The sequence below is a fragment of the Hesperophylax consimilis genome, chromosome 3 (genome assembly GCF_061612785.1).
Source record: "Hesperophylax consimilis isolate HC1 chromosome 3, BYU_Hcon_1.0, whole genome shotgun sequence".
Classification (NCBI taxonomy): Eukaryota; Metazoa; Arthropoda; class Insecta; order Trichoptera; family Limnephilidae; genus Hesperophylax; species Hesperophylax consimilis.
In genome coordinates, this window is record NC_142838.1 from 37727634 (window position 1) to 37739980 (window position 12347).

Consider the following 12347-nt stretch of genomic DNA (forward strand, 5'->3'; position numbering starts at 1 on the left):
GAATTTCTATGAAAGATAATTCCCCACAAAAAAAAATCTAAATAAGTGCTCCCCCACAAAATATTTGAAATCCATGGGGGGGGGGGTTGTTGCGGAACTTCGCTGAGAAAAATTTCCGCACACCCGAACAACATATGTGATACCCCACAGCAATTTTTAGAATTCCATGGGGGGGGGGGGGGTGGCTACAGGATTCCATTTCGACGCAAAAAATATATTATATCGAAAACCGGTGTATTTTTGTTTCAAAAGTAAGTTCAACAGGTTAGATTTTTTCGTCGCTGATTCTCGTCCTGAGTAGCCTAAATAGCGATAAATCGCCGTCGTTGGCAACACTGGTGACCGCACGCAAGCTGCATTGTTTGTTTTACCGCGGGCCCGCGACACTTTTTCAAATTGGCGGATTGGCGGGTTTTTTGAAAATGTTTCACGCGGGCCACTTATAATTCGTTCGCGGGCCACATTGTGGCCCGCGGGCCTGGGGTTGGGCAGCCTTGATCTAAAAGGTTAATTTTTTTATAAATTTTCGAGTTTTACTAGTCGATGCGGGACTAATTTTAACACCAGATGGCATTAAAAACGTATTTTCGAAAAATTTGGAGTTACGCAGTCTACGAATTAATGCGACGATATATATAATGTTTTAATTTCAAGGGTATGTTAACAATGGGTATTATCCGATTCTGAAACATTTTAATGTACTTGAAAGCTATTTGTAACATAACAGAAATTTCTAACAAGGGCTTACAAATGTTGGGATTTTTAACTAGGTTAACTAGAAATTTCTACAATAGTAAGTGAATTAAACTGTTTTATTTTGCCTTTGTTAGAAGTCAACTTGAGCACGATTCTCGCCATCTGGAACCCACATTACATTATTCATATACAAGCTATTGAAAGAATACAAAATAAATTTATACATTTTCTAAGTTTTAAAATGGATATTCGTGCAATTTTGTTTTTAACTACAACACTGTTAAATGAAATGAATATGCTTAAATTTTTGGAGAAAACGATTTTGTCCGACTTAATATTTCTATATGAAATTCTAAATGATAATTTGATAATTCAGAATCGCTTGCATTGATAAGCTTTCGCATTCTGCTATGTAATTCTAGAAGTCGGGATTTATTTCAGTGTAGAAATTCTGGGACTAACTACCATATGTATTCCTCATTGCCCAGAATACTTATGGAGGTAAATAATTATTCCCAGTCAGTGGACATCTTTAATTTATCACTTAACAAATACAAAAGATTGTTACAGAGGCAGTTTAGTTATGTTCTGTATAATTTTTACTATTCATATGTAAAAGCCCCTAAAAAGGGCGTTAATAAATAAATAATCTCGACACGGGAATGCCAAGAAAGCCCTTTAAGGCGATGCCATACGTAGTAATGCAAAATCATGTGTTTTTGGTTTGAAAATTTGGTCGCCTAGAAATGTTTCAGATGCTTTAATTAAATACTACGAGTAGAATACATCTTGACCTTTGAAATAATCAAGTATTTTTTACATAAGTCTTTTTATAAGCCCAGAAACAATAATTTATAAGGCCTATGAAAACTGCTTTAAAGTTCAAAATCTCCTACTTACGAACCCATTTTAGGTTATGATTTTATTGTTTAATGTGGCAAATTAAGTTATCTATAAAATGATCGAAAAAAAATTAGATATTTATGCCTGAACATCCACAAAATAAAATAAAAGGCACTTTTTGGCCATGTTTTTTTCCTGCATAAATCAAAACAGGCGGATGGTGTTAAGCGGGAATTTAAACCTTATCGCCATCTACGTAAGGGTTGTTATTGATAGCGGCTCAATTAAAAATATTACACGACATATTGCATTGCCAAAGTGAAATGACCTTTTTTTGGTTTTGATATTTTTACTTATAAAATAATGGAAATGTTGGCATAACGATGAAAAACTTGCAATATATCAATTTTATTAGTAATTAGTATATTCACATTATTTTATGTATTTATTTCTATTATGTTTGGAAAACAAGAAAGAAGATAGTTTATAAGTCTGGACCATTTTCTGATACAATTTTCCCACAATAACATTTTGCAGGAGAACAGTTTTCAGTTCATCTAGTCTTAAACTGAGAGCTACATTCTGCCAAACAATCACATGCATATTTCCAGTTTCAATGCCAGGATATTTTATCGTCCATCCCAATTCACTTCCTTTCCTCGGCCATGACAACGTATTTGAAATTTAACCATCCTATCTTAAATATTTGTTTTAAAATGAAAATGTGGTGTGTAATATTGTTTGTTTGCAGCGACTTGAGCCCCATCACCAATCTGAAGGAGATCTTACTGGCATCGTTCTCGCCGCCCTCAGAAGAGGTGAAATCGGCAGCCAGCTACGCGCTGGGCTCTGTGGCCGTGGGCAACCTGCCACAGTTCCTGCCCTTCATCCTGCACGAGATCCAGGTCACGCCCAAGAGGCAGTACCTCCTGCTGCACTCGCTCAAGGAGGTAACATTTCCATTACTTCTTCAACTAACTAAAATAACAAAGTCTGTAATTTATCACAATTATTGCAATACAAGAACTAATCCTGTCTCTTGGAAAATGTTTAAATTGAAAGTGATTTCGTGCTTAACATGCTAACATGGATGCATTTATTGTCTTAAGCATTATAATATACATTTTACAATGGTACCTATCTCCCATTACTATGCAAAATAGCTCACTGACCAATAGGATGCATGATCTGGCAACAAGTATGGGGGGGTACTATTGATATATTTATTGACTCCTTTATAGAATTAAGCGTAATTTATAACAGCACTTTGTTGAATCCTACAAATTATAGTAGCGTTGGTAATTTAGTTTTAGTGATTTGTCTTATATGTAGTATTGTTCTAGTTTCTATAATATTTTATGTTACTGTTACATGTTTTACTAATATTATTATTTTATATTCATGAACTTTCATTTTTTTTTGTATAATTTTCGATGCTTACTAGATAGATTCTGTTTTAAAATGCATGTAAAAGCCCAACTGGGCGCAAAACCAAGTAAAATAATATGTACTGTTTTTTTTTAAATTTATTTTTACACAATATTCTATGAAATTCAGTGGCGGTCCGTGACTTTTCAGGCTGTGCCTCCCCAAATAATGTCCAATTTTTCAATTTTACCACTCTAGCTCACTAAAAGTCTAGAACCGCCACTGGTGGAATGTATCCACCATGCTAAAAAAGAATTAAGTGTAATGTACAAATGGGGACTTAAGTCTGTATTAATAATAAGAATCACATAGCATTTATTTAGCGCAGTTTAGTATCATTTCACTTCAAGTGCAATATATAACACTAATGTATGAAGAACCTCCATCACCATTTGTGGGTAACCAGCTATATGAAGAAGAAGACTCGTCTAACCTATGATTTCATTATTTATTTGTTTTTTTCATAGATAATCTCCTCGCAGTCATGCAGCCCCCAGGGAGTGGAGGCGCTGCGCCCCTTCATCCCCTCAATCTGGCAGCAGCTGGCAGGACACTGTCAGTGCGCTGAAGAAGGTTCTAGAAATGTTGTAAGTTTTTCATTCTTTGTTCTGAAATAATTTGTAACTAAGAAAATAATGATATTAGGTAACTTCTGTTGTATGCAGTTTGTTGTATGATCCGCCACAGAATGTTAAGAGTAAAGCCTTAGTGCTATATCCTTTCATAAAGGTTCAGTAAAAGCCAATTTCTGTCCCTTTTGTAAATCTAAAATTACCGTAGAGACAGCCTGGGTTCTTCCTAGTCTATAAGCCTCCATCAATAGAATAAGGTGGCCCCCACAGCCATTGTGTTCACATGAGTGATGATGATTGTATTGCGGCGCAGACTACTGAGCATTTCATTTTAATTAATGAATTGATACGGTTTAAAAGCTGAAACCAGTTCAGGGATCCTGATGTCCATTTTTGACCCCTACCATACGACGGAAGGAGAGGAAGTAAATATGGGCTTTTAATATGTTTATTGGTTTTGCGTTGCAGGTATCTGAATGCCTGGGCAAGCTGTGCCTCCTGGAGCCGCGAGTACTGCTGCCCGAGCTGCAGACATTCCTGCAGGCCCCCGAGCCCCTCACCAGGACCACCGCCGTCACAGCCATCAAGTTCACTATCTCTGATCAGGTATGCACAATAGATGAATCAATCTTCATTCAACACATACACACTTCATAATACTATCCACATTCTCTATTTATGCATCATACGCAGTCAAACAATTTGAATTAAAGTGTAACAAAACTTGTTTGACGTGTATACAGGGTGTATCGGCACGTACCCGACAAACTTTAACCAGCTATTCTTTAGCATATTTGGAGTAAAAAATCTTATTTGCACTTTGCTGTCCGGTAACGTTTTTTTTTAATAAAAAATTTACTATTCATATTTTCACCACATGTCACCACTGTTTTATCCTTTGTCAAAGTTTGAAAACCCATCTGGCAAATATTTTATTCGAATTCCGTTGAATAATGCACGTGTGTACCTATATTGGCGCACACTTACTTATGGCACGGCACCATTCGTCTCATTTTTAACTATTATTATTTAGTGTGTGCGAAAAAGCGAAGACGCTTTTTGATATACTTGCTTATAACAGCTGTTGAACACGAAACGCAATGCCAATAACAGTGATGTAGTGTGGAAATTTTAAATTTTTTTGTTTTTAATTGAAAAAAAAATGCTACCGGACAGCAAAGTGCCCATAACATTTTTTACTCCAAATGTGCTAAGGAATAGCTGGTTAAAGTTTGTCGGGTACGTGCCGATACACCCTGTATATACCAAAACTTTCCTGTATAAATTCTTTCTCTTCTTCCCCTCCCGAATTGTATATACTTACCAGCCTCACAACATTCCTCGGTTTGAGGATGTCAAAGTCCCACTGGCTCTGGAGAGTCGGGACTCTTGTGCGGGGTATTGATGAATTCAAACAAAATGCCTATAAATCTACCACAAGAGGTGCTTTAATTGTCTAGGTATTTTGAAAATACCTAATGTAAGAACTAATGGTATTCGTGGCATTTGAAACATTCCAGCCGCAAGCCATCGACCCGCTGCTCCGCGAGTGCATGGGCGAGTTCCTGTGGACGCTGCGGGACCACGACCTGGGCGTACGGCGCGTGGCGCTGGTGGCTTTCAACTCCGCCGCGCACAACAAGCCCTCGCTGGTGCGCGACCTGCTAGATGACATCCTGCCGCAGCTCTACCAGGAGACCAAAGTCAAGGTACCTACCAAACCTTAAATCTTTTTTTTATTTTGTGTTCCTAGAATACTCATTCACATCCATATTAACCTTATACAATCTTCCCTCTTGGCCAAATCAATATCAACCTTCTATTAACCCATTGGCCTCAAACGACGCCGTCCCGGCGGGTCTGGTGTCGTCGGCTTAAAAACGAAAAAGGGATACATTATTGACATCTGTGTTTAAAATTTTAAATGCCAATCGCTCTGTAGATAATTAAGCATTCATTTCGTAGTAATTGGCAGGACTCCGTTGGTACAGTTTTTTCCTGATATTTACGATTGAAATTTTGTTATATTTCAGCGTCATTGAATTTTTTTTTAAATAGCGTGTGGTTCGTGGTTGACAAGCTTGTTCGTAAAATGCGTGGTGGGCGGATAACATCAGCCCAAATTGAAATAAAATATATTATGGTCATAAGTATGATTAATGTAAAACTTTTCTTAATCCAATTATAAAAAAAAGAAAAAAAAATGGTTTTTATAAAAAAAATATTTTTATATCCTCGTTTAATCATATTAATATTATTTTTCAAAAAACTGCATATATTTTTTGCATACCTTAATTCAATGAACGAGTAAATTTAAAAAAATTGTTTCGTTTGCATGTTTAGTTTAAAAGTTATGTAAGATTTAGTACACCACTGCAGATTTAAAACTTCGGTACAAAACAATTCGGAGGCCAATGGGTTAAGAAACCTCAAAACTTTCCATATTCCTTTCCAAAGAACCATCTTAACCTTCTCTCAATCTCTTGTGCGACTATATAACACTGTTGGGAAGATTCCGCACATATTTAGCAATAGTCCCCAGAACTTTACATCATTTCTTGAATCTCTTGTTATAACTTGACTTCACTTGACTCAAACTTTATTGTCTCTTGTGTTTTTTGTTCTTATTTTATGTTGTTTGTTGTACGCTATTTTGGAAGGTTGCTATTTATTCTTTACTATTTTTTTTTATCTTAATCACTGTCAGTACATTAATATATATTTTTTAAAGAAATAGCTGAATAGTGTCAATGCGTTGTTTATTCTATCCGTCCTAAAATGTTTTGTTATTTTGCATTTGTAGAAAGAGCTGATTCGCGAGGTGGAGATGGGACCCTTTAAGCACACAGTGGACGACGGGCTGGACCTGCGCAAAGCCGCCTTTGAGTGCATGTACACGCTGCTGGGCACGTGCTTGGACCGCCTGGATGTGTTCCTCTTCCTGCAACACGTGGAGGGTGGCCTGCGCGACCATTACGACATCAAGATGCTCACCTACCTCATGACGGCGCGCCTGGCGCATCTCTGCCCCTCCGTGGTGTTACAGAGTGAGTACAACAGCGTTACGGCCAATCAACTATTCAATGATACTGACCATTTTTAGATGTTCATGCGAAAAGAACATAACTTACCATACCCCTTTTTTCTTCCTTCTTAATTTTATATTGATTACTGTAAAATTATGAAGTTTTTTATTGATTATTGTAAAATTATTAAGTTTTATATCGATTACTGTAAAATGATGAAGTTTTGTATCGATTACTGTAAAATGATGAAGTTTTGTATCAATTACTGTAAAATTATGACGTTTTTTATCGATTTATGTAAAATGATGAAGTTTTATATCGATTACTGTAAAATGATGAAGTTTTATATTGATTACTGTAAAATTATGAAGTTTTATATCGATTACTGTAAAATGATGAAGTTTTGTATCGATTACTGTAAAATGATGAAGTTTTGTATCAATTACTGTAAAATTATGAAGTTTTATATCGATTAATGTAAAATGATGAAGTTTTATATCGATTACTGTAAAATGATGAAGTTTTATATTGATTACTGTAAAATTATGGAGTTTTATATCGATTACTGTAAAATGATGAAGTTTTATATCGATTACTGTAAAATGATGAAGTTTTATATTGATTACTGTAAAATTATGAAGTTTTATATCGATTACTGTAAAATGATGAAGTTTTATATCGATTACTGTAAAATGATGAAGTTTTATATTGATTACTGTAAAATTATGAAGTTTTATATCGATATTTGTAAAATGATGATGTAAATTTCATGTAGACTGCCGCCACAGATACTCTTTATATTATATACTACCATCTAATTTCTCTGCGTTGCCCTGGCTTCACACAAAGTTTTTCTAAATATCATATAGACAGACCTTCCTTTTGTTTTGGAGATCAAGTATGCAAAATTTCATCAATCTCGGGATAAATCTGTAGATTTTTTTTTTGTATGTTTTAATTTAGTTATAAAAATGTAATTTTTATATAAAATGTAAAAAGCAATGCCACGTCGCCACAGACGCTCTTCTTTATATATAGAAGAAGATTTGATACACTTACAAATGGCATGAACTGTCAAGAAATGACGTATCAACTGTTCCATGTCAAAAGGGATAAAGTGACAGATGGATACTTCAAATATCTAATTTTTATTATTTTCATTTTTGAGGGCATTTATTTGATAAGGTTTTTAAAGTCAATAATATTAAACAAATAGTTTAATGTAACGTATTTGTTGTTTTCAGGGTTGGAAGGCCTCGTGGAGCCCCTGAGAGTGACGTGCACAACCAAAGTGAAGGCAAACTCCGTGAAGCAGGAGTACGAGAAGCAAGACGAACTCAAGAGGTCAGCCATGCGGGCGGCCGCCGCTCTCTTGCAAATCCCAGAAGCAGGTAATTACAATTACAGCTTTCACCGCTTGAACTGAATAGAATTCATTGAATTTTCATTTAAAACTTCTTAAAGCTTTTCTGGTGAATTTTCAATAACAATATTTTTTTATTTGCCAGATAAAAATCCCCATCTAATGGAGTTTGTGGCGCAGATAAACTCCTTCCCCGAACTGCACCCCATCTTTGAGTCCATCCTGAAGGACTCCAGTGGCGGCAGCGTAGACCCAAATCTCATGGACCAGAGTTGAGGCCAGCCAGTGCCGAGCCATCCAACAAACCAAGCAACCAACTAACTGAACCAACCAACCTTCCTTCTTACTCTCTCGTCGTAGGTAAGGCTAAATATCCATCCACAAGCACACAAGTGCTAGGAAACTATCACCGTCAAATAGGGTTTTTATTTTAATCTTCCCATTCGATCTATAACCCTTTACTTTCTATTGAAAAATGTACTCGTGTCGCTTTTATTAATTTATTTTACTGTACCACTATAGTAGGTAATTGTGCTAACTAAAATATAATAATCACGCCAATTTGCCTACTTTTGATTATATATTTTATTTATATTATATTCAGAAGCAATTTTCCAATGGTTTATTGCATGTTTACGAAAAGGTTACACTTACCTGATAAAAATAAACAAAATTAATAAAAACTTTTATGTACTTCTTTCCCCAGCGTTTCCGCTAAAGGGTGCTTGCTTGTTTTTTTACTTTATTATTGTATCTGCTGCGCTTTACAAAGTAGAGTTTTGTCATTGCGAATCCATCATCGGTCAAGTCATCCCGAAATGCCATTTGATGGCAGAAAAAATATTCTTGCATAGACAAGAAATATGTATTTGGGAAAAGTGCGTTAAATTGCCGCCAAGTTTTTGTCTCCCCTGAAAACTGACTAAATATGGTCCGCATGGAGATAGATTTGCACTTTTAAGGATGGATAATTTTGCCTGATACTCTGTAGGTTGATTTCTCGAATCATCTAGTTAGAGATACCTTTTTATGAGTGAGTACCTTACCTATGCAAATAATATAATAGTTTATATCATATATCATTTTGCACTGGGAAAAAATAAATACAAACTTTTTATTGATCTGGAATAATGATTTTTTCAGCATGCTTGTTAATTTGCATTTGGCAATTTTGCAATTTTATTACTTTGATAAACATTATCTTTTGCATTTAATAAAAATTTCAAGAGACAAATTGAATATACCGTTTTATAATAACGTTGCAGGGCAGTTATTGGATACATATTTTTTCTGGCCTTTATGTGTATGTGCACACTGCATAAGAATAAATTAATTTCATTTTCACCAGTAAAATACGGTGAACTCAATGCGTAAGACGCGTATGATTGTGGAAAGAAAGATGTGTATGTAGATGAAAATTATGTTATATTAATTATCATCATTCCGTGTGATATTATTTTTTCTAACTGGCGAGAACAGCTAGTAATTTTTCACTAAGTAAGTCTTTTAACTATGTGGATATATCAAGAAATTATGACTTAGAAATGTTTTTTTTTTTTTTTTGGATTTAGTAGAGAGTTTGTTTGGGTATATTAACATTTAAAAGACGATCAGTATTTGTCTTTAGAAATCTCTTGGACTAGCTCTGGACCAGAGGTAATTTAGCCAAATAGGCTACATACTAATAAATATGTAAACAATAAACCAATGCAAAGTTTTCAGTAGAGAGATATTTGTTTCTTTTTACATTTATTTGATGCAAAAGCGACTTTGTGATATCTCGTGGTGGAGAAACTTGTTATATCTGTTTGTTCCGTAGATCGGAGGAATGACTTTTCTAGTATTACCTAGAAAAGAGTTAAATTCTCATTTGTACATGTGCTATTTCTTTCAATTCACTGGAAAATGTGTGTGTATGAGATATATTATGTTAAAATGTCTGAGAGGTGAATAAATTTTTTGAAAAAAATTCAAATTGTTTTTAATATTTAAATATATTCAAAAGATACAAATCATGTTACAACAATAATAATATACATATTTTTATTTAACTAGTAAATTTATGGAGGCAGGTTTGTTTAATGATAGGGAAATGTGGGAATCAATATATTAATTATTTGGCCTTTCTCTGAAGTCCGGGGGTCATGCTCACTGAGCGGACTGGCGGGCTCACTATGTCGCTCTGGAACAAACAACATCACCAACAGTTAGTTATCACCACATTCAGCTACAAATACATACTCATTATATGGAGTCCATATTTTGTGAAGGATTATAGATTTAATAGAGAGGGTACAGAGACGTTTCACAGAGCTTTGAAACACCAGCAACATGAAGATAGACTCAAGGAACTAAAACTAACACCCTAAAAGAAAGAATAGAAAGGGTGACTTGATTGAGACGTTCAAAATTTTATCTGGTCTTCACCATCAACACAATCTCCATGACACTTAAAAAAAAATTAACAAAACACCTTTTGCATAAAATCCTAGGAAATACTTGCTTGCAAATATAGTAGTGGAAGCATGGAACAAACTTCCACAGTTTCATTGATGGTAAAAATATAAAGCTGGATGCATAACATAGGGAGATCAGAAACAGAAGATATACTGACACCAAATACATACAGACTGAAACCAAAACCACTTAGTGCATTAAAAAAACCATGTAATGTATTTATTATTATTTCAGAAAAAACACTACATATTATATTTATAATTACTTCATATTATCCATACTACTAAATTTGAATAGTCTAAATGAAATCCTCAGCACGGTCTCGATCCCAGTAAGGATATCATTATCTCTATTTGATCCAAAAAAAGCAAGAAAGTAAAACATTTATTTATTAGTATTATTTTTATTATACAGGTTTTCCAATAAGAGGTGTTATTTTGAATAGCCCGCTATTTCGGTAGATGTTACTTTTGAAGCCGTCATTTTTTGACATTTGACAAGTAGAAACTACGCCATTAACAAAAATGGAACGATACACGCTTCAACAACGCATTGAAATTATTAAAATTCACTTGAGTGAATCAAATTTTTTTTTTTTTTTTTTTATTTTTTTTTTTTATTTATTAAATTTAATATAATTACATTTAATACAATATAAGATATGGGTAGTCCCACAAAGCTGTGACAATCAGCTTGTCTGTAGGTTCTACCATTTAATGTTATAACATAATACACATTAGCTTAAGTTTAAATATTAATACCAAATATAATGTTTAGGATAGATAAACGTTTTGTTCATTTATTAACCACTTTTTTGTCAGTTTAGGGCAGGGTTCCTCATTATTTTTCAAGTTAAAGTTTTTGTTAAATTTGTTATAAATCACAGGTATCAAATAGTCAAGTGTTCTGCTACCATACTTATTTGATATTAGTGGAATTTTTAGGCCTTTTTTTTCAGTAAATCTTGTTTTGTGACTATGCACCAATGGCTTTTTGTACGCATTTTCTCCCGCATTATCCATAATTATAATAAACCAGAGAAGCCCTTTAATTGGGAGTAGGCCCTCAGAGCCATACAGTAATTTTAAGTTGTTTCTTTGTTTGTAAATGCTAGGTTTAACAATTTTTTTAATTATAGCAGTTTGTAGATTTTGAATGAATTTAATATTAATATTACTCGAGTGTCCCCAAGTTCGAATTCCATATCTAAGTATTGATTCGACCATAGAATGATATATAAGTTTGAGAGTACATCGAGGCAATACAAATTTTAATTTATAAAAATTACTCGCTAAACATCGGAGCTGGTTACAAATTTTGATCACACTTTTGTCCCATTTAAAGTTATTGTCTACGATTATGCCAAGGTAAGTATATTCGTTTGCAAAATCAATTTTTTCACAGCAGCAGATATTATCCATTTTTTTATGTATACAATCAAAATTATGTGCAGTTATTTTAGGTAAGTTCCACATTTTCAAGCTCGGTGATCTTATATACATGCATTTAGTTTTTTTGACATTAATAATTAATCCTACATCATGAGACCATTTAAGTAGTTCGTTAAAGTCAATTTGTAATTCTTGAATAGCTATTTCAGGGTTTTCATTAGAGACAACTAGTGCAGTATCATCAGCAAAAATAAATCTACGGGCTATTTTAAAAAGTTTAGACATGGCAATTACATATATAATGTATAATTTTGGTCCTAAAATTGACCCTTGTGGCACCCCTGATTTAATAAATCTAAAATTACTCATTACATTCAAAATCTTTACATACATTTTTCTATTTGTTAAATAGTTTTTGAAAAATGATAGGAGTTTACCACGGATTCCTATGATTTCGAGTACCTTGATTAATTGTGTATGGCTGAGTGTATCGAAAGCTTTTGAGAAATCAATAAATAATACTAGTACATGTTTTTTTGAGTTAAGCTCTGAATTTATATAATTGGAAAAT

At 34.0% G+C, this 12347-nt stretch overlaps 2 protein-coding genes across 4 annotated transcripts in view; one reads left to right on the plus strand and one right to left on the minus strand.

The window, feature by feature from the left end:
- Cand1 (Cullin-associated and neddylation-dissociated 1) overlaps positions 1 to 9891 on the plus strand; it is a 42460-nt gene extending 32569 nt beyond the window's left edge. The window contains exons 17-23 of the mRNA XM_089650645.1: positions 2291 to 2489; positions 3435 to 3554; positions 4008 to 4145; positions 5060 to 5248; positions 6343 to 6586; positions 7810 to 7956; positions 8074 to 9891. Of these exons, the coding sequence (XP_089506771.1) occupies positions 2291 to 2489; positions 3435 to 3554; positions 4008 to 4145; positions 5060 to 5248; positions 6343 to 6586; positions 7810 to 7956; positions 8074 to 8204 (1168 nt within the window). The 3' untranslated portion in view covers positions 8205 to 9891. The remainder of the gene's footprint in view (positions 1 to 2290; positions 2490 to 3434; positions 3555 to 4007; positions 4146 to 5059; positions 5249 to 6342; positions 6587 to 7809; positions 7957 to 8073) is intronic.
- A 13-nt stretch (positions 9892 to 9904) lies between these two features.
- The window catches only part of LOC149425431 (uncharacterized), a 93139-nt gene continuing 90696 nt past the window's right edge, over positions 9905 to 12347 (minus strand). For 2 of the 3 annotated variants that reach the window (XM_089650642.1, XM_089650643.1), the window contains exon 41: positions 9905 to 10110. In XM_089650642.1, the coding sequence (XP_089506768.1) occupies positions 10042 to 10110 (69 nt within the window). In that variant the 3' untranslated portion in view covers positions 9905 to 10041. The remainder of the gene's footprint in view (positions 10111 to 12347) is intronic. The other variant, XM_089650644.1, reaches the window with a different exon arrangement.